Raw genomic sequence first — 22,175 nt, 5'->3', positions numbered from 1 at the left:
GAGGTGTCTAGCTTCCCTTTGATTGTTGCTCCAAGAAAAATTGGGGTGATTTCTCCATCCGAGATTGAACGTGTTTGAAAAAAGATTGTTTTGACGTTGGATATTGGACACGTAACTAACTTGTTCATAACTCGGTTGGACATAAGAATTCCCCACTTGGCAATTTATACTTGAATGATTTCCTACGCAATGATCACAAACAACGTTAGTTTAAACAACATTAACATTTATCTTACCTAGTTGTTTAGATTAAGTCGCCATTTGTGCCGCTGATGTGGTAATAAAATCAAGCTCAAAAACTCCAGTCGCATTTCTTGGCATTGCTCTTTTCGAAGGCCATTGATAATTATTGGATGTCAATTCCTCCAAAAGGTCATGAGCTGCTTCATGAGTTTTTTCTCATTAAAGCCCCTCTAGCTGTTGCATCAACCATGGACCTGTTTGTAGCTCCCAAGCCATTGTAGAATATTTGGACTTAAAACCATGCCAGAAGGTCATGATAAGGACACTTTCGCAATAAATCCTCGTATCTCTCCCATGTCTCATATAATGATTCACCCTCACATTGGGTGAAGGTAGTAATATCATTCCTTAACTTCGCTGTCTTGGTCGGGAAATATTTTGCTAAAATTTTTTGTGCCAACTATTCTCAAGTGGTGCTATGCCAGGCAGCAAAGAGTTCAACCAAAATTTTGCTTTTTTCCTAAGTGAGAAAGGAAAAAGTCTCAATCGAATCACATCATCTGTCACTCTGTTATGTTTAAAAGTATTACAAATTTTTAGGAAATTTGTAATATGGACATTAGGATTCTCTTGTGACAGCCTTCAAAATTGGACGGTTTGTTGAATCATTTAAATGATGGCTGGTTTGATCATGAAGTTATTGGCTTGTATAGTTGGCCGCCTTATACTGGATGTCACCCCATTGACAAAGGGCATAGCATAGTCCCTCAAAACTTTATTATCTTGATCGACCATGGTGAATGCAGATGTGGTAGCTTCTTGCTTCTTCTTTCTATTGATTCTACGTAAAGATTTTTCAATCTCGGAATCAAAAAGTGTAGGCTCTAATGGTTTACATCAGGTCATACACTTCTAAATCTTGAAATAAAAATAGAAGAAAACCAAAACTAAGGTCTAGTTAAATAACTTTTAAAAATAAATAAAATAAAATCCAAATTAGTAACAATCTAGCTACTAGCAATATCAATAACAAATAGTTGATCTCCGATAACGCGCCAAAAACATGTTGTGCTGAGAATATATGCAAGTGCATAAACTCGTAACAAGTAGTTAAGTATTATAAAGAAAACGGATGTCGAACTTACAGAGATTTGAGTATTGAAATTTACTAAATTAATTACAATTTGAAAAAGAAAAATTTGAAGAATAAATTATATAAATTAAATTGAAGAAAAGCTTATTAAAATTTAGATTTCAAAGATAATCATAATAGATCTAGAGCGTTTGATTTCACCTAGTGAATCCCACACAATTTATTCTTTCTTGTTATAGAATTCCAATTATCCCAAATTGATGATAAAAATCTCTTAACTATTCAATATTTTCTCTCAAACAATATTAAAAATATCTCCAATAAATAATTTCATATCTCTATGTGAATTTAATTAATTAGAGATTCATAAAGTTCTTTGGATTGTTTTAAAAAATCATACTAATCGCAGTAAAGTATCTCTACTTTCGCTCAACTAATGGTGCTTAATCCTAGAGCTCTAATCACAAGTCACCTCTCGTCTCATTGCAATTCAGTAGATCGAATAATAATTAGCTAGAAAATTGCAAGCATTAAGAACAATGAATAAATACTCAATCATGAAAATACTGAAAATAAAATAACTCAGAATATAAATTGTATATTCAATGTTAGATACAGCATCAAAGCTCTAGATAATAAAATTAGCTCATCATGAAATTGAAAGAAAAAGAATAAAACTAGTGTTCTTCGTTGGATTCAGTTGATGAAGCATGTGACTCTCGCCTTTGCCCTCCAAACCCGCCTCCTCGAAAGAAACTTAAAGAATAATCTCTGGACACTCAAAAAATCAGACTAACCCCCTATTCATCCCACATGTCAGGATTAAATAGATGTCAAAATTTAAATCGGAAAACAAGATAAATGCGGCTACAATCTAGCCTAAAGATCTGAAAAATAGTTTCTAAAGATAAATATTAACATAAAAGAAAATTATTCCAAGAATAACGGAATGATTTGTAGAGTTCAGGAGAATAGATGTCATGCAACAAGATTAGAAGCTTGTGTTGCATGTCCCGATGCTTTAAGTCTCTGTTACATCCTAAGTGGGATTTTGGGAGCGTCACATTCTACATATGTAACTGACTCATTTTTATATACTTGTATATGTTTTCTAGTTACTGAGTTGTTGATAACTCATCCGTTTATATGCACTATTTTTTAGGTGACTTTGATGGTTATGACAATTAGAATAGAAGCATGCAACAAGATTAGAAGATGAGAAATGTGAGATACGCGCTAGTTGGCACAAGTGGATTAGTATAAGTAATGAGAAATCTTGCTAGCGTTTAGTTTAGTTTATTTTATTTTGAAGAAATTTTTTAGATGTTTATGGAAGATTATTGTACTTAGGTTTTTATTAATGTGGATTTCAGATTAAAATGATTCATCCCCAAGTCCAGGGCGTGACATTTTAATTATAGGATTTTTATATTATCTGTAGAAACTTTTAACAGTATTTTTTAAAATGCAGCTATTCACACACATATCTGTTTGAGAGGCATCCATGTAACATCCGAACCCAATCAAGCTCAATTTTTTATTTTATTTTATTTTATTTTTTTCACACGTTAACTTCCCCGCACGTTTTATTTTTCCGTCTATTTTTTTCACCCCTAAGTCTTCCTCTCGTCCACGACATGCATGGTCTTGCACGTCTCTAGTGTATTTTTATCCACTCCATGCACACGCACGACTCTGTTTTTCATCCGCACACACGTCTCCCTCATATCTCTAGGATTTTCACCTCACATATATATATATATAGACACGCATATATTATCCCATGCTTATAGAAACTACCCAAACACTTGCCGCTGCACCACCTTAGGGTATTCTTTGCCCAGCCAAGCGTAGCCAGCCACGACTTCTCCCTGTTGCAGAATCGCAAGCCCCAGCCTCCATCCCCTTTGTTTCTTGCACCCCATACCAAGAGTTACCCCACGAAAGCCCATCCCTCCGTCGTCCGTACTGCCGCCACCAGTGCACCCCCTTCGTAAGGATCTGATCAACCAACCCACAACCCAGTACGCCGCCACCCCCATCTCAAAAACTCAGCAAGTTATACCCCTATTTTTGCTCTTCAAAATAGAGCACTCCATTTTTCTGCACCGTGAGATGGGTTTTTATCACCAAGCCGCTACCACCCCTCCTTTCGAGTTTCTAGCGTGTTTGCACCGCCGTCCTCCGAGAATCAACCACTGGCCAGCATCCTTTCTCGCTCTCTCTACGTTAAAGGGTTCACCCCGAAGACTTCGCACGACACTGCTCCTCCCTGCGCAACCACCAACAACAAACAATGAGGCCTCTCCGCCACAGACAGCTGCAACAGAGGGCGCCATTTCAACACTACCAAACACCACCCAGCTCACGCGTTGCCATTTGTGAGATTTTCTCTCCATCCCTCGGTTTCCAGCTCTACATCCCTTTAGCTCTCTCTCTCTCTCTCACTCATCTCTCTCTATCTCTCTCATCTCTCTCTCTCTCTCTCTCAGTGCCTCAACACCGTGACCTTCCTTGTTGCATCGCACGCAGCTCCTCCCTTCTCGGTGAGTACCCTGAACCCCTGTCCTCACCGACGGTTACACCAAAATCGCATGAAATGTTTTCTTTAAAGTCTACGTAAACTTAGTTTTTGCATATTTTTTGGATATGGAATTACAGTTTTGCCCTTATTATTGGATGGTTTCAATTTGAAATTTTTGTTTATATTAATTTTGTTTTTACATGGTTAATGCGAGAAGTATAAGAAATTTTTGCAGAAAATAAATAGGATTTCCAATTTGTACTAATGGAAGTATATTATTTTTATAGTAAGTGTGAAATTTTATTTTGAACATTTTAATTATGATCACAGAAAATCACATAAGTATTTTAACATGTTATTAAGTAAAGTTTTATTTTTAGAGTAAACAATATTGGTGTAATGTTATTTTTACACTTTAGATATGGTTTAGTTTATTTGAAAAAAATAGTTATGGTTTATTTTAAAATATTTTGGGATAATTATATTATCCTGTATTAAACTTTATAGTTGGTTTTCAATAATAAATAGGTCTGACTTTTAAATGTTTTGGTCAAAGTTATTAAATCAATATTGATTATTTTAGAAAGTGATAATTTATAATTTTAGGTTTTGAGGAATTAAATAGGTTATTTTAGAAGCTTAGGATTAAATATCGAAATACGTGATTAATTGAAAATTTACGAGAATTACGTGATTATTTTATAGGTGACGATTAATTATTGTTCGATATTTTTTTGGAAAGTTTCGAAAAAACTAAGAAGTTCAGGTAAGCAGGGTTCCTATGCTAGACTTTGCATTAAAATAAAATGAACTGAGGTTATTTTTAAAAAAATATACATATTTGATTATGAAAATAAATTTGAGCTACCTCAGTTATTTGTTTTACATTGCTCATGAGATTCTATTTAAGAAAAAATTATTTTCTGTCATGACTGGTGTAGGCATGAGCTTATTTTTGACATTCTGTTTATGAATTTTGAAAAAGAGAGCAAATATGAAATGTTGTGCATAAATTATGTTTTGTGATATAACTTTGTTCTGTTATGAAGATTTTTTGTACTTTGATATGATCTGATGTGTTTTCTGAAAACCTCTGGCATAACATTCTGTTTTTATTTCTGTTCCGTTCTGACCTTACCACGGGTGTAAAACTGTGGCCTCTGTTCAGGTTGGTACCAACTTTTCTGTTTCTGGTGCACCCACTTTGGAAATAAAGTGGTTTTCTACGTGGTCTTTCCTATGTGTATACTCGGGACTTCGAGAATGAATAAGGGGGAGATTCGCGTTCTGTTTCTGCTCGGTTAGCTATCGGGGTTTGCACAACCCTACCACGGGGGTTAAACATGGTATTTGTTATGAAATGATAAGATAAGATGTGATGTTTCAGTTTATGCTATGCCAAAGGGATTTTGATTATGAATATTTTTAAACTTTCACTCTGATATTTTTGATAACATGCTCTGACGCTGCATTTTGAAAACAATATTCTAATTCTGCATTTTGAAAGAAAATATTTTGTTCTGCATTCTGAATTCTATAAATGCTCATGTCTACACACTAGTATATGTCCTCTGTTTACTGAGTTGTTGATAACTCACCTCTTATCTCCTTATATTTTTCAGATAATTTTGATGGTTCAGCTGGAGAACAAGAGTAGGAAGTTTTTAGCAAGGTGTGATGATCGTAGTGGAATAAGTGTTTGAGGGTACAAATGCTTATTTGAGAGTCGTAGTTAGTAAACTGATTTATTTTTCGAGTATTTGATTTGACGAGTTAAAGATATTTTCGAGTTTTTGGAGAATTTCTAATTTATGTTATTGAGAATTTCTTGGTTGTCCCCATGAAGGAACATAGATATTTGGGTTGATTAAATGGATTAATATTTTATGGAGTTTTCTAAATTTTATAGTTGTGTTATTGAAGTTTGATGTTAAGTATTAAAAGCTAACTCTCCGGACCTTCGGAATCGGAGCGTTACAATGCACCTGTTTGAAGACTTTTTGGAGTAACAGGCTACTAATCTGCATAATATAATTAAGAGTCTCCGTTATTATTTTGTCTGTTTAAAGGCTTTCAATACTTGATTAAAATCTGATTTATTTATCTTGATAACAGATCTGCAGAAAAAGTTTTCTAAAATCTTGAAAAAATAAATCAGTTTTTAGCGAGTGCTACTAATTAATTTGGATCAAACATCGGTTGTGCATAGGGTTTTAAGTAATTCGGTCCGGACCGGTTTGTCTCGGTCCCAAAATATGGACCAATAAAATTCGGTCCGGTCTTGAGGTCCATTAATTTTAGACCAAATTGGACCAAACCCCTATATATATCTTTAATAATTTAATATATTATTGTTAAATAGTAATTATATAAGTTAATGATGTAATTTTCATCTAATTTATTATCATTGATCATATAATATATCAATAATATTTGCTATTAATTAATAATAAATCATAAATTATGTCATAATTTATGTCATTATATATAAATAGTTAATACATCAAACATACTCTACTATTTACATTTAATTAAAATAATTAAGTAATTTTTTTTTAAATACCTAAGATGCAAGCAAGTATGAATAATCTATATATAATGAAATTATTTAATATTCATTAACCATACATAAAATGTATAACATTATTAATAGTTATGCATTCTAAAGAGTAAAGTCTAAATTAATAAATAATAACTATCAATATCATAAATATAATTACAGTAAAATATTTTTTTAATGAGTTAGTTACATAATTCACATTAATAATTTACTTAATTTTAATTTAGTAATTTAAATAATTTTTTTATTAATTTATTTGAAAGAAAAAAGATAAATAAAATAAAATAAAATAATTATGTTGGACCGAACAGACCGACTGGATGGATAGCTCGGTCCGCTCTCTCATCTCTCTCTCTCTCTCTCTCTCTCTCTCTCTCTCTCTCTCCTCCGAACTCTCACTCTTTGCATAATCTCTATATGATTTTTTTTGTGCATTTATCTCGGGATGAATTTTTGAAACTATTTGATTGGGTGTATTTTTTATATATTTATTTTTGAAGTGCTAAGTGTGGTTTTAAATGGTTACGTTGATAAGGGGTTCAGACCGAAAGGTTTCTATTCTTTTTCATCAATTTCTTAACAGCCAAATTGAAAGTTGGGGCCTGGGGGTTTCTTTATTTTTTTTTCCAAACTTCCCTCACTTTATGTCATCTTCTGCGATGTATGGTGCGATTGGATATTCTCTAAAAAGTTGATAATGTTTATGTTTTTCTTTTCTTGTTTGGAGTATTTTTTTTTTTTCTTGAAATCATTATGAAGTTCATTAGTGTTTGAGCTTGTCTATCTAGTATGAGGGAATGAAAGAGGAAAAAAATGAAAAGGAGTGGAGGAGACTGACGAATTTGAAAGGAGGGTGATATTCAAGATGCGCACTTATTATAAACCATATAAATTTCACACGTGTTCTATTTTCATTCGAGGGCATAAACTTTTAATTTACATCATTACCGAATTGAAGTTTTTCCCTTATCACCTTTCGACAAGTCCGCCCATATAAATTGTGGGGTAATGATACCCTTACGACGTTATACTATCTCTTTACTACGCATCATATGTGTATTTGTTTTTTCTTTTTCTTTTTCTACAGCGCTGGCTACTTCTACGATGCCTACTTCTCTGCCCAAGTCCCTTCCATCAATACTTTTATCTGTTAGAAGCTTTCAATTGAGACACTTTATTCAAAATATATATATATATATTGGTCTCTCTTAAAGGCTAAAGCCCCCCGTGACACTCTCTCCTCTGCTCCCTCCCTCCCTCCCTCCTCTGCTCTTCCTCAGAAGCCTGCCTGTCTTCTTTCATTTTCAGTGGCTAGACACCGTGCAATGTGTCGGTCAAGCCCACCCAGCCCAGACATTCTCCATTGCAAGCCCAGATCTCCACCGGCGTGGTAACAATGGCGCCATCGAAGGTTTCAAAACCACAACTCTGACCCCTTTTCGTTTCCTTTCATCTCCACCTCTCCCGAGTGCTTTCAAAGGTGAGGATACTTCTCCAGAAATCTACTTCGCTTCACTCTCTCTAACTCTCTTCTTGTCTTTCTATCTGTCTCGAGTTTGGGCTATTTGGGAGATGTCACAAAAGGGTGCTGCCACTGTCGTTGCCTCGCACAGGCCCCCCTCCCAAGCTTCTAGGTACTCCGATTCCTTTCGCATGAGTATTTCCTTTAGGTGCTTGGTCATTCACCTCTTTAACAGCTTTTCTTTTGGTGTCTTTCCTTTCATGTACCTTCCATTGACATATAATCTGATATGTAGACAGATTCTCGTAACGCAAGATGAAATAAATTGAATTTTTATATTGTTGCCGCACCACTCATATTGAAGAATTTAGACTTGCTTACACAAAATGAAATAACTTTTAAACCCTCTTGTACTCAATTGTTTTAGTTTCGTCGGAATACAGTTGGTACATTTACAACTGAAAAGAAGATGAAGGGTAAGTGAGGGGCTGTTTTCTTGAAGTAGAACTATTAATCTTGATGATAGTGTGAAGGCAATCAAAACAAATGGAGGGATCAAATCTATTTTTGCTATGGCAGGTTATAGGGGGATTGGAGCTTGAGGAAAAGATCTAGTTTGAATCATTGGGACGTTATGAGTGGTCACTTACGCTACAGCTTACCTTAATAGAAAAAAAAAAATAAAGAACTATTAGCTTAGATTGCTTCTGGATCAGTAGTTCCTCATTGGGAAGTTAGATTATTATCAAGCCTATACTTTGATGTAGCCTCTTTACTTACCAAGTTTATTTACGTTGTCTTGTGTACTGATAAAAAAAATTACATTGTCTTGTGATATTTTGAGGTGGTTTTGATGTTTTGTACAGTGGAGGAAAAGCCAAATTGGTGCTAAAAGTATGCACAATGGAAGGAAACAAGAAAATGTGACTACTTAGAGTAGAATCTTGAATTCTCATGTATTCTTGGAATGAAATATTATGACTAAGCTTGTAATAAGCTGCTTTGTAATGTTGTATCCAATTGGAATGAATATTATGACTCAATATTTACCAGATGACTTAATCCAATGATTGTTATTAGGCGGCAGTGTGAATGCAATATTTATTTGTGTATTAAGGATTGGTTCACACAATATGACTTGTACGTAATCACCATTTTTCATGACCCAAATATGTATGTGGGATGTATTAAGGATTCATCGTTGTAATGCTGTAAAAAGTTGTGCACAATTTGACTTGTACGTAATCCTACCAAATGTACAATGGGAATGACCTGCCCAAATAAATCATAAATAACACTTTTATAGGATTTCATTCATGAGAAATAAAATTTGTATAATTTCTCACTTGGTACATAAACATCCCACTTAGTGCGATCAGGCGCAACTCCATTTTCTTTATAAACAAGATTCTACATAAGCACACGACTACAAGAGAATAAAAAAAATACACTAATTTTAGATTGCTAAGCTTTCACTTATATCAATTGCATCTCTTCTTTCTTTATAATCACTTAAACGAAGCTGGGGTTACAAAACAAGCCATGATCCTAAAAATATCACAAGACAAACAAGTAAAATTACTGAAAATCTATGTTTACATTTCATTGCCTCTATAATTGATGTGATTGCACAAAAGAGATGAAATCAAAGTAATATATTTTCCTATTCCCTATTTCAGCTTCATGATTTATCTAATGCATTGAGGGAAAATAAAAAAGTTATATTTTTGACTGAATTGATGATTCTAATCATCCTAATAACTAATAACAACTTCAACAAGGGAAGATTACATCAACAACATATTTTTTTCATAATGCAGAACATGGTTTCAACTAGAGGCAACCAACAAATACATTTGCAATAGACATATAGACATCAACACACTCAGCAATACAGGCACTCCTCAGCTTAATTAAGGTATCAACCAACTTAATATGTCTACCTTCCATCGTAAACAAATACACCAGTGGCTACTTCAATGTAACAGCTTCCTTGCAAAATAGTGCTAATGAATGGATCTATAATCCCAAACCTGCAGTATATTGTTACACTAATGATTGTATTGTCTTGAGTAAAATTTAATTTTAGCATAAGTAATTTAATATACATACGGATATCGGTGTAGGAGTAGCATAAGAGTTAATATCATCCAAGAGTTGGAAAGACGGTTGTACCTATCAAGCGAAGACAAGATATCCACAATTAATATCCTCAAAAAATCAATATTATATAATTAGAAAAGAAATGAACAATACCATAGTTGATTGAGCAGTACAGGCTCTAGGAAAATCATGGTCAAGCAAGCTAAGCGAGCCAACATCTGCGACAACGGTTCTATCTAGGCGTGACCTATTCTTCTGTTAAAAATTTCAAGACTTATAGTTAATGTCGATATATTACAAAATATAATTAGAACCACAAACTACAAAAACTACCTGACTTAGCCTTTGAGTCTTTCTTGCTTTCAACCAATTAACTGCCTTCTCAGCTGATGATTGTTTCCTCTTAGAAACTGGCCTACCTTTACTGCGAGCAGCAACATGACTTTTTAATTTTTCAGACCCATTTGTTACCCTTAATGACTCAATAGAACGATTATCACACACTGGCTATGCCTCAACCCACTCCAGCTTCAACTTACTTAATTGAGTCATTAACTTCGCACAACCTTCATCTGAGGTGCCTGCAATTGAAGAAATATCGTAACAAGCCTTGTTCAATTTATTCATTCGGTGTGCATTTGGGCTATAACTCAAATCATCACGACTACTTTGGACAAGTGTGTAATCTCGTTTCAGGTCCTTCCTCCACCTATCAAGTACATATTTTGCAGGCACCTCTTCCTTATCATGGAGTGTCAACACACGGATGACATGTCTACACAAAATGCCCTTAAAAGCAAACAAATGACATGTGCAGCTAGCTTTGCACTATTCCTCGTTAAACTCAACAATATATTTTGTACTTTTTCTGAACCCATCCATAACTTGTACTTGATCAGCCACATGATATGTAAAAATCCCTCCTTCACTTCGAACCATTGACGCGGAACAATAAATCAAACCTCTTAACTCTTCTTGACCTTCTTCAAATTTTGCATTTGTATAAACTGCTTGAAACTGCATCTCAATGCCATAAAAAAAGTAATGCACGGAATTTGTGTGTGGAATGAACTAAAGTCAGCTGCAAGTTCATTCTCATTCTTACGTCTAAGTGCATTATCATATTGATTTATAAACTACTTTAAAGTTGTCTTTGAATTTATGTAATCATCAAAGAACGCATTCATACCCTCGCTTCTCTGAGTAGATGACATTCCTACCCAAAAGTCATTCTTGATGTACGCTGGCACCCATAGATGACGCTCAGAATATAACCACTCAAGCCATGAATGATCATGCAGATCAAAACTGTCAAGAAGTTGCTGCCAACACTTGTCGAATTCATCACGACTCAACATGTCATAAACACACCTGTGTGAACAATCCAAACATTAGTCGTTGAATTACCCATAATATGCCACAAGGAGATAACACCGCATTCAAGAAATAATCGATGAAAACAAATACCTGTGCCGCTGACTTTTAATATCATCGTATTGACTGTACGCTCCAAATTTCTCGGAAACTTTTTTCATTATATGCCACAAGCAAAATCGATTTCGAGATTTCGAAAACACCTTTGCAATTGCATTTTGCATAGCTTTATCTTGGTCTGTTATTATGGCTTGTGGTGCGTGGCCATTCATGCATTTAAGCCATGATTCAAATAACCAAATGAATGTGTCCGTATCCTCTCCAGAAATCAGGCCACATCCAAATAAAATTGATTGACCATGATTATTAACTCCCACAAAAGGAGCAAATGGCATTTTGTATGCATTGGTCAAGTACGTCGTGTCGAAAGTTATTACATCACCAAATGATTCATATGCAGCTCTACTATAGGCATCTGCCCAAAACACATTCCTCAATCTGGTTTCATCATCAACATCCATGACATAAAAGAAACCATCATTTTACGATTGCATACGAGTGAAGTAGTTTTGTAGTGTTTCGGCACCTCCTAACCCAAGGCGAAGTAATCTCACTTCACGTATGTAATTACGTGCATCTCTTTCTCCAAATGTGAGATTCTCATATCCTCCTGCCTCAGCGACGCAAGAATTGTAGTTATTGCTCAATTGAATGCCAGCCATATCATTGTATTCTAATCTTCTCTTGCTCGACTCATCCAACCTCTTATGACATCTAATATATCTTGCTTTTTCAGGACTGAGAGCATGATTGTGCTCAAGGATAACATGGGTCAAACAAAACTCTCCCTCGGAACCTAATATGGCTTTGATCTTTGCCTTGCACTCGTTATGTTCCATCGGCCTTGGTTTGAGAATATTCGACGTTGTGCTCACAGACGTACCTTGATGGACACAAGTAAGAGTGAAATACCTTATTTTCCCATTATTTCCGATTTTAGAACTTTGCTTTGTCACTCCAAACCCAACATGCTTTGCATAACTCGTGTAGTATGCCCTTATTTCCTCAACTGATGAAAATGATATTCCTGCTCTTGGCTCTTCAACAACATCCTTATTTCCAATATTTTGTTCCATCCTACATAACATAACAAATAAAGAAAAAAAAAATAAGCCAGCAAAGAAAAAAAAAATCAATGAAACATGTTAAAAGAGTATATAATACATCAAATAATGGCATACATACAACAAAAATACGCACATAAAAAAATTTAAAGTTGTAAATTTATCATTTATATTAATTTTGGTTTAACTTTAATCATGGGTCAAAACATCTAGTTCATTGTGCAAAGTTAAGAAGCCCTACTTAACTCTATTTGGTTTCACTTGTAAGTTAAATACATATACTTGGTTTCAAAAAAAAAAAAATACGTATTAAAAAATATGCTTGTAAGGATAATTATCATATTATTTAATTAAGATATGTATTAAAGTTAGGGTACTCTGTTTGGTTTCACTTGTAATTACATAAAAAAGTCCTATTTAACTTATAAGTGAACCAGATGTGTATTTTTTGTCCCATACTTAATGTAACATTTATATTAATTTTGATTTAACTTTAATTGTGCTTGTATTTTCTTATACAACATTCACTTATATCGATGACAAATACACAATTGGTAATTGATTGTGCAAAAATACTCAACTAATTACCCAAGCAAAAATGATTAAATATATTTGTAAATATTCAACTAATTAAATTAAATTAAATTTACACAAGTGGTAAATACATCAAAAAATTTATTGTGAATGTTCAACTGATTATAGAAATAAAAATGATAATTTCATTACACAAACAACTGCCAACAGATTTACTCATACTGCAGGCGGTGCGACACGGAGGCACGACGGAGGTTAAACAGTTCTCCTCACCGCCGGCGGTGCATCGAGGAAGTGGGCTCAAGAGTTACTTCTCGTCTGGGCAGAGAAGTAGGTAGCCAGCGCCGTAGAAAAAGGAAAAGAAAAAATAATTACACGTCGGATGCGTACCAAAGAGATAGTATAACGTCGAAAGAGTATTATTATTACCCTAAATTGTGAATGGATTTTTAATGCTCTTAAATGGTGACAGATCATCTGTCCTCTAAGAAGTGACAGTAGGAGCCTAGCTATAATCATTGCATCCGGACATAAAAAAATTATTGGAATCCGGACACCAATAATTTTTGGACCGTCTACGATATTATATAAAGAGTTTTAACCATTAAGAAGTTAGCAGTTATAAAAAAATATTATTATAGTTATAAAATAGAATTAAATTACTATAATTGATACGGAAAATTTCACATCTATAAATTATAAACTAATTTGTAACTAATTATATATATATATATAAATAGTACATAATATCTAACTTACATTTCTAATTATCATAAGGTTCTTAAATTCATTGCTAGCAAGCTTGTCGTGAAAATGATCAAATGAATCTTTTTAATATTGTACTTTAAGAAAGATCTAAGCCATCTTGTAAAAATGATGGGTCGTTGGGGCCCTAGCTTGCTAGTGAAGTATTTGTTATAGTTTTTAATTTGTTTTACCTTCTATTTTTTTTTTATATATAAATATTATATAATATCTATAGAAAAACTTTTTATTTTCAAATATAGAAATAACCGACTTAATTTTATTCCTTATTTATCTCAATTGATTTTTCCCATCCCTAAGGGTTACTTTGAATAGTAGATTATTTATTATTTTATTATTTATTTATTTTATTAATATTTATTATTATTTAATATTCTATTATTATTTTTTTTATTATTATTACAGAATATATAAAATCACTTAACTAACGTACGCAACCTAATTGAAACTTAATTAAAAAACATAGACACTGGACCAATTAAAACCGTGGCATAGACAGGAATCTAGCATTAATTAAAAAAAAAAGTTAATATTATATTGCACTTTTCCCCTTTCAGTTTTTCCAATTTCTTTTAAAAAATATTATATATATATATATAAAAGATTAAATAAAGTTGTAATTCATTTTATAAATTTATTTTTATATAATTTAAATTATTATTTTTTCTTTTATTCTCCTGAATGCACTCATTTGTTGATGAATAATGCTAGAGCTCCCGTATGTGTTTTTATGTGATTTTTTTTAGTTCGTTTTTTATATAGATTTTTTTAAAAATTTTAAATATTTTGAAAAAATAAAAAATATTCACAATATTATTAAAAAATATATTTTTTTATAATTTTTTATTTTACTTCGTAATTAAGAAAGTATTTTTTAATAATTTTTTTTCTTTTTAATTAAAGAAATGTTTTTAATGATATTTTAAATTTATTTTATTTTTTAAAAATATTAAAAAAATTTATATAAAAAATAACTTTAAAAAAATACATGAAAACATATATTACAGCTACACGGGAGCTCAACGGGAGCGCCAGCGGGACTTTAGCATTGTCCTTTATTGCTAGCTGTTAATGGGAAAAGAATAACCTAGAAAGCACCGAGAATTTAAACAGCCAGCCATGTATGGCAAAACACGTACAACTTGGCCAGTAGATGGGTTTGCATCCCCCTTTTGTAATAATCGGCTTCCCTCGGCCCATTGATAGCAAATTCACATGTTCGAAACGAAAAAGGCGGACGCCATTAGTACTTCACTCTCGGGCGACGCAACAACTTTTTCTGAAGATAGAGACGCAACAGAAAAAGAAACACAAGCAACGCACCGTAGACAATAAAAGACCAGGAGGTTTGCCAAGCTTTGCATTTGTTCCTTTATTGCTCGAGAAGCTTTTTCTTTCCTGATCACCAAATTAAACCAATTAAAAGTTATTAGTACTACGTATTTCGGATCATCACCACCTAGATACTGCATGCAGCCAACTCCAAAAGAGATCTAGAGATTGCGGATATGGCCTCCGATGAATATATTGTAATGCTACCTTACCTTGCCCATGGCCATCTCATACCATTCCTAGCATTGGCAAGGCAGATTCAACAAAGAACGGGCTTCACCATCATCATTGCCAGCACCAAGCTCAACATCCAGTACCTCCGACGCTCTTCCGTTTCTGCCGACGACTCTAATTCCCCATCCCATTCCAGCATCCGCTTTGTCGAGCTCCCCTTCTGCAGCTCTGCCCACGACTTACCACCCAACACTGAGAACACCGAGAACTTGTCTCTAAACAAAATGATAAACCTTTTTCATGCATCGGTGAGTCTCAAAGATCCACTCTTGCACGTTCTCCGTGATATCATTGACCAAGAAGGGCGGCCTCCGCTTTGTATAATTTCAGACGTGTTTTTTGGGTGGGCTGTTGATGTTGCAAAGAGTGTGGGGGCCATGCATATTACATTCTCCACCGGTGGAGCCTACGGCACCATGACCTACGTGTCTCTGTGGCTTAACCTCCCACATCGTTCCACAGATTCCGACGAGTTCAAGCTGCCAGGGTTTCCTGAAAGTTATCGTTTCCATCGCTCTCAATTGCACCAATATTTGAGAGTTGCGGATGGTACGGACATGTGGTCTACATTTATGCAGCCACAGATTTCGCGTTGCTTGGAGTCTTCAGGGTGGCTGTGTAACACAGTCCAGGAAATTGAACCTTTTGGCCTAGATCTTCTCAGAAAATATCTGCGACTTCCCGTTTGGACTATAGGTCCTCTTCTTCCCCAAGCAGCTCTTAAAAAGCCGTCCTCCTCACATTCATCAAGTATTTCCGGACAACATGCCGGGAAAAAATCCGGAGTACCTCCAGAAAAATGCCTTGAGTGGCTTGATTTGAAGAGTGCTGATTCAGTTCTTTACATTTCTTTTGGTTCACAGAACACCATTGGTGCGTCCCAAATGATGGAATTAGCTAAAGGCTTGGAGGACAGTGCAAAATCTTTCATTTGGGTGATAAGGCCACCCCTTGGCTTCGACATTAATGGCGAAATCAGAGCGGACTGGTTGCCAGAAGGATTTGAAGAACGGATCAGGGAAAACAAACGAGGTTTGTTAGTCAGAAACTGGGCACCCCAGTTGGATATTCTTGCCCACAAGTCGACCGGAGCTTTTCTGAGTCATTGCGGGTGGAACTCGATATTGGAGAGCTTAAGCCAGGGCGTGCCTATTATAGGGTGGCCTATGGCAGCCGAGCAGGCATACAATTCAAAGATGCTGACGGAGGAGATGGGTTTGAGTGTGGAGCTGACAAGAGGGCATCAAAGCGTGATTGAAGGGAAGGAGGTGAAGAGGTTCGTAGAATTGGTTATGGACGAAAAGGGCAAAGGCAAGGATATGAGGAAGAAGGCAGCCGAGGTTAGAGTGCAGATAAGGTCGGCAATAAGAGAAGAGGGAGAAGAGCAGGGGTCTTCGGTGAAGGCAATGGATGACTTTGTTAGGACGATTGTTTCAAAGAGAGGAGCACTCACGGCCAATCAGCTTGGTCAAAAAATTTCAGAGAAAATAGTTTAGTTTCTTATAGGATTAGGATCGCTAGCTCATGTGTACTTTCTTTCTTTGTGAAATGTGGTCGTGTGTTCTAAAGGTGATTGATATATATAGTTGATGGAATTGCATTGATCTAAGATTTTGTGTACTGGTCCACTTGTTATAGTTGAAATAATGGTATGCTCAAGAACCACCGTCTATACGTAGCCTCCTCGCCAAATTCAAGCCTCTCCCTATTGTCGTCCCTTCACCACCACCACCGAAGAGTAGCCCCATTGCCAAACTTTTCCACACCGCAACCCCACACGACAAGCCGCCCCCTGCACAACCTCAGTCACAACAGTAGGTTGTTGCCATTGAGAACGTCCTTCCTGCATGAAGTCCAACAGCCACTTCTCCCAGTCACCCCGTTGCAGCCCTCTTCAGCCACCCCGTTGCTGCTGTCTCCTTTCCTTAGCATTCTATCACATGACCATCACCATCACCAAAATCTGAGCAGGTGGCTCACAACAAAGACCTCTGCTTTTGCTCTCCGAAACAGAGCAGTTTTGATTCAACCAACCCACCGCCCTTCAGCCACCACCCATGCTGGTTGCCTCAACCGCAAATAATGCCACTCCAAGCCATAGACCGAGAGCCATGAAAGCCAACCACCGGAGCACAAAGTGAGAGCCTTGCCAACGTCATGTTAGGAATTTGAACCTACCAAATTCACCCCCAGGATCTACTTTTTGGTGAAATATGAAGAAAATCAGAGAAATAATAACAACACAAGAATTTACGTGGAAACTCCCAAAAACAGGAGAAAAACCACCAGACCCAGAGAAGAAAATACACTATGTGAAAAATTATTACAATCACACAATTTTTCTCCTCATCCCAAATGACACCCACAAAGCTTTCCCACTAGTAAAACTTTAACTCTCACCTCTTTCCTTTTTACAAGAAAAAGCTAATAGAGGACTTTTCTTAGAGTCACAAGTTACTAATTAAGCTTATGACTTGGTGTAATTAACTAAGAGGCCAAGCACCCTATTTATAGGCCTTGAGGCCTGCTCCTCAATTCTCTCCCACCGATGTGGGACTCCAAAGGAGCAAACCCAACAATCTCCACCTTGCGACTTTGGCTGGTCCCACAGCCACGCTCCACTGCAATGAAGATCTTCATAGCTTTTGCTATCATGCTCCACCATAAAAGCATACCCACTCATAATAAACCAATTCCAAGTATTTCAATTTCGGCCCATGTCGAAAATAACCTTGCTGAAAAATTATGGTGCAACTTCCACGTTTGGCTTTCCTGGAAGTTCATCAACCATCGACATAAATTTCCACCACACACCCTGCATTAATGCCAAACCAATGCATGTGTGCAAACTTGTGGACCCACTAACATTAACACATCCTCTATCATGGCAATTTTGGGAATTAGCGGCATGCCATGAGGATGTACATGTCCCTTTAACAGACATCGTCTTCCATGGAGAGAGACACAACGCTAGTTTCATTACCAGTATCTCCATTTACTGACTTGGAGCCACTTGCCGAACCTGTTCCTGCTCTTGGACAATTTTTCTTGACGTGCCCAGATTGTCCACACCCCCAGCAGACTACTTTCATCTTCATGGAGTTCTTCCTCTTCCCATTACCAGCAACTACCAATGCTAAGTTTCCAAGTGAACCATTTCTTCCACCACCTAGTCTTCTCTCTTCAGAAAAGAGTTTACTGGTAACTTCTGAAAAAATTATTTTCCCCTTCCCATGTATCAAAATAGGCTTCATATGCTCATAGGAAGATGGAAGAGACCAGATGAGCCTCAAGGCTTGATCCTCATCATCAATTTTAACTACAATAGATTCTAGCTCAAAGACAATGCCATTAAGAACACTTACATGATCTGAAATAGTCGTACCTTTACTCATCTGCAGTGTATGAAACTGCTCCTTCAGGTACACCAGATTTGAGACTCCCTTTGTTTGCTACAACTCTTCGAGCTTTTCCCAGAGTTCTTTTGTCGTAGATATTCCATGAATATTTGCAAGAACATTCTTGGCCAAGCACAGATGTATTGCACTTGCTGCTCTCAAATCCAGATCCTCCTAATCTTTATCGCTCATTACAGATCTGCTCTTTGTTTCATCAGTCACGCTAGTATCACTGCTGACTTCAGGGATTGGTCTGCCCTTCAACGCCTTGTGTAATCCTGATTGAATCAAAATATCCTTGACTTGAACTTGCCACAAGCCAAAATTGATTCTCCCATCAAATTTCTCCACCTCATATCTGATAGAATTTGAAGCCTTACTTCCTGACATTGCCTCGATGAATTTTACTGTAGAAATGAATGATACTCACTAAGTAAGTTCCCAGGAAAGATTATTATTTCCTAGACAGAACTTCAAGGTTCCCAGGAAAGATTGGAGGGACACACTGGACCACTTAAATACCAATCTCCTAGACAGAACCTCCTTAGACTGTACGTATCCACACTACCACACCAAAGTTCCACCCACCAAAAAGAACCTAGTGGCTCTGATACCACTTGTTAGGAATTTGAACCTACCAAATTCACCCCCAAGATCTACTTTTTGGTGAAATATGAAGAAAACCAGAGAAATAATAACAACACAAGAATTTACGTGGAAACTCCCAAAAACAGGAGAAAAACCACCAGACCCAGAGAAGAAAATACACTATGTGAAAAATTATTACAATCACACAATTTTTCTCCTCACCCCAAATGACACCCACAAAGCTTTCTCACTAGTAAAACTTTAACTCTCACCTCCTTCCTTTTTACAAGAAAAAGCTAATAGAGGACTTTTCTTAAAGTCACAAGTTACTAATTAAGCTTATGACTTGGTGTAATTAACTAAGAGGCCAAGCACCCTATTTATAGGCCTTGAGGCCTGCTCCTCAATTCTCTCCCACCGATGTGGGACTCCAAAGGAGCAAACCCAACACGTCAACCAGAAAACCATCGGAAGAAGCCTTCATTGTTGCACGTCCTCCACACCCATGTCGTTCTTGCACCCATAACACGTAAGTCCTTGTTTTAAGCAAGAGAAATAGAGCAACTTTGGACACCATCGTAGACTCACGTCCATCCATTGTCAGCCATCGTTTCTCGTAGGAAACGGCCACACGACAAGGCCGCAGCTCGGTCGTGCTATTCCCTGGACCATCGCAGGTAAGTCTCTTTCTCTCGCCACGTTCTCTCTCTCATCACTTTCCCTCACATCTCTCTCTCTCTCTCTCTCTCTCTCCTTAAAGCCCTTCCCACTCTACGTAAGTTTTCCTCCCCTACGTAACTTGGTATCTGAATTTTTGTTTAGTTTTAATTAGACTTACCTAATTTATATTGTTAAGGTGATTTAATTATTTCAAGAAATTATATGAACAAAGTTATTTGGAGAGACTATAATTTAGGATTTGAGGATTTTTAGACTTTAGGGGAAATTATATGAACAACAATTATTTGGAGAGACATGTTGAATCAGAAATTTATGTAAGTTATGTGACTATTTTCTAGGTGACAATTGATATTCCCTTAATATTGTTGTGAGGAAATTCAGAGAAGATAAAAAATCTAGGTAAACGGGATTCTTATGCTAGATTTTGCATAAAATAAATGGACTGAACTTGATTTTATGAAAAATTTGCATGATATGCTTTAAAAAGAAAAGTGAAAATAGCCTTAGTCATGCTTTCTGCATTAATCATAAGACTTTGTATAAGACGAAAGTATTTTTTATCATGAATGATATAGATATGAGCTTATTTTGACATTGTGTTTATTAACTGTGCAAAAAGAATGAATATGAAATTTGAAAATTTTTGCATGTGATGTGAAAATGTTCTAAATCTGTTTTTGAAATATGTTAAGTGATCTGAATCATTTAGTACTCTGTTTTGATAAGATGTGACATCTGAAAAATTTTAGCATGAAATTTTGATTCTATATATGGATTTGTTTCTAATCTGCTTTGACCTTACCATGGGTGTAAAGTTGTTGCCTTTGTTTGGGTTGGTACCAACGTTTTTATTTTTTTTTTCCCGTGCACCCACTTTGAAAGCAAAGTAATTTTTCTGTGTGGTCTTTCCTGTATGCACACTCAGGGCTCTGAAAAGAATAAGGGAAATATTTCATATTCTGCTTATGCTCAGTTGACTGTCGGGGTTTGCACAATTCTATCATGGGATTAAACATGAAATTTTTTTTCTGATGTGATTTTTCAGTTATGTTATGTCAAAGATCTTTTGAATATGAATATTTTTGAATTTTTTCTCTGATATTTTTGAAAACATGTTATGATTCTACATTCTAAAACTAAAAATATTTTGTTCTGCATTTTGAACTCTGTAAGTGCTCATATTTACATACTAGTATTTATTATCTGCTTATAGGGTTGTTGATAACTCACTCTTTATCTTCACAATATTTTTTAGATAATTTTGATGGTTCAACTAGAAATCAAGAGTAGAAAGTGTTAGTAAGACTTGATGATCATAAAATCTGCTTACTGAGATTTTTACTATCAAATCTGCATATCATATGCAAGTTGAGATTGAGGAAATTGAGAAAGGTCAGTGTTCTGTTCATAATTCTGATCGAGACAAATGGAGAATGTTGTAGTCCCTTAAACTGCCTAATGCTGAGAAAATATTTTTGTGGAAGGCATGTCATGAAGGCTTACCAACCAAGTTGAATCTTTATAGGAAAAAGGTTGCTAACAATCCCATGTGCCCAATCTATGATCTATCTGAGGAAACAGCTGAGCATGTTTTATGGTCTTGTGTTGCTGCTAGAGATGTCTGGTTTTACAGTTCAAAAGGGTTACAAAAAGCAAAAATTGCAGACCAAAATTTTAAGGAATTGATGTTCAACTTGTTTGATACTTTTGAATAAGAAGAGCTTTTACAGATTACTGTAGTGATGTGGAAGCTGTGGAAAATAATAAATGCAGTGATTTTTGAAAATATCTTCTCTCCTCCTTTAGTACTTTTTAATCAAGCTATTCTAACATTATTTGAAATACATTCCAGTTTTCAATCTCAACTTATTAGAAATTCTATTCCTACTATATATTCATCATGTTGGATGCCTCCACCTCAAGGTATTGTCAAAATTAATTGGGATGCATCGGTAGATAAACATCTTTATTTGGTTGGTTTTGGAGTTGTGGTAAGGGATAGGTGAGGGTCATGTTTTGGCTACCATGAGGATAAAAGAGAATCTGTTACCTGATCCTCATCTAGTAGAATCTTATGTGGTTTTCTATGCCTCAAAGTTTGCTATGGAGCTTGGTTTCCAACGAATTATTTTAGAAGGGTATGCTCTAAATGTTGTGGATACCATTAAAAATGATGCTCAAGGATGGGATAGTTCCAGTATGCTCATATCAGATGTTAGA

At 35.6% G+C, this 22,175-nt stretch overlaps 3 protein-coding genes, 1 long non-coding RNA gene and 1 other non-coding gene across 5 annotated transcripts; 3 read left to right on the top strand and 2 right to left on the bottom strand.

The window, feature by feature from the left end:
- Positions 1-491: 491 nt before the first annotated feature.
- Positions 492-598, top strand: LOC121243743. The gene has a single exon (XR_005936244.1). It is a non-coding gene; the product is annotated as a small nucleolar RNA R71 (small nucleolar RNA).
- A 7,282-nt stretch (positions 599-7,880) lies between these two features.
- On the top strand, positions 7,881-8,906 carry LOC121254350. Its single transcript, XR_005938612.1, has 2 exons — positions 7,881-7,994; positions 8,667-8,906. It is a non-coding gene; the product is annotated as an uncharacterized LOC121254350 (long non-coding RNA).
- Positions 8,907-9,793: 887 nt separating this feature from the next.
- LOC121245832 (protein FAR1-RELATED SEQUENCE 5-like) lies at positions 9,794-11,820 on the bottom strand. Its single transcript, XM_041143711.1, has 7 exons — positions 11,393-11,820; positions 11,066-11,296; positions 10,482-10,700; positions 10,259-10,397; positions 10,079-10,180; positions 9,935-9,997; positions 9,794-9,841 (listed from the first exon to the last, which is right to left on the bottom strand). The coding sequence occupies exons 1-7, from the start codon at positions 11,818-11,820 to the stop codon at positions 9,794-9,796; spliced, it is 1,230 nt and encodes a 409-aa protein (XP_040999645.1).
- Positions 11,821-11,841: 21 nt separating this feature from the next.
- Positions 11,842-12,435, bottom strand: LOC121245824 (protein FAR1-RELATED SEQUENCE 5-like). Its single transcript, XM_041143698.1, has one exon. The coding sequence runs from the start codon at positions 12,433-12,435 to the stop codon at positions 11,842-11,844; it is 594 nt and encodes a 197-aa protein (XP_040999632.1).
- Positions 12,436-14,939: 2,504 nt separating this feature from the next.
- Positions 14,940-21,894, top strand: LOC121254342 (UDP-glycosyltransferase 92A1-like). Its single transcript, XM_041154340.1, has 3 exons — positions 14,940-15,068; positions 15,199-16,774; positions 21,617-21,894. The coding sequence occupies exons 2-3, from the start codon at positions 15,231-15,233 to the stop codon at positions 21,639-21,641; spliced, it is 1,569 nt and encodes a 522-aa protein (XP_041010274.1). The 5' UTR covers positions 14,940-15,068; positions 15,199-15,230; the 3' UTR covers positions 21,642-21,894.
- Positions 21,895-22,175: the final 281 nt, after the last annotated feature.

The sequence above is a fragment of the Juglans microcarpa x Juglans regia genome, chromosome 1D, assembly GCF_004785595.1.
Source record: "Juglans microcarpa x Juglans regia isolate MS1-56 chromosome 1D, Jm3101_v1.0, whole genome shotgun sequence".
Taxonomy (NCBI): Eukaryota; Viridiplantae; Streptophyta; class Magnoliopsida; order Fagales; family Juglandaceae; genus Juglans; species Juglans microcarpa x Juglans regia.
This window is presented reverse-complemented; position numbering and strand designations above follow the sequence as displayed.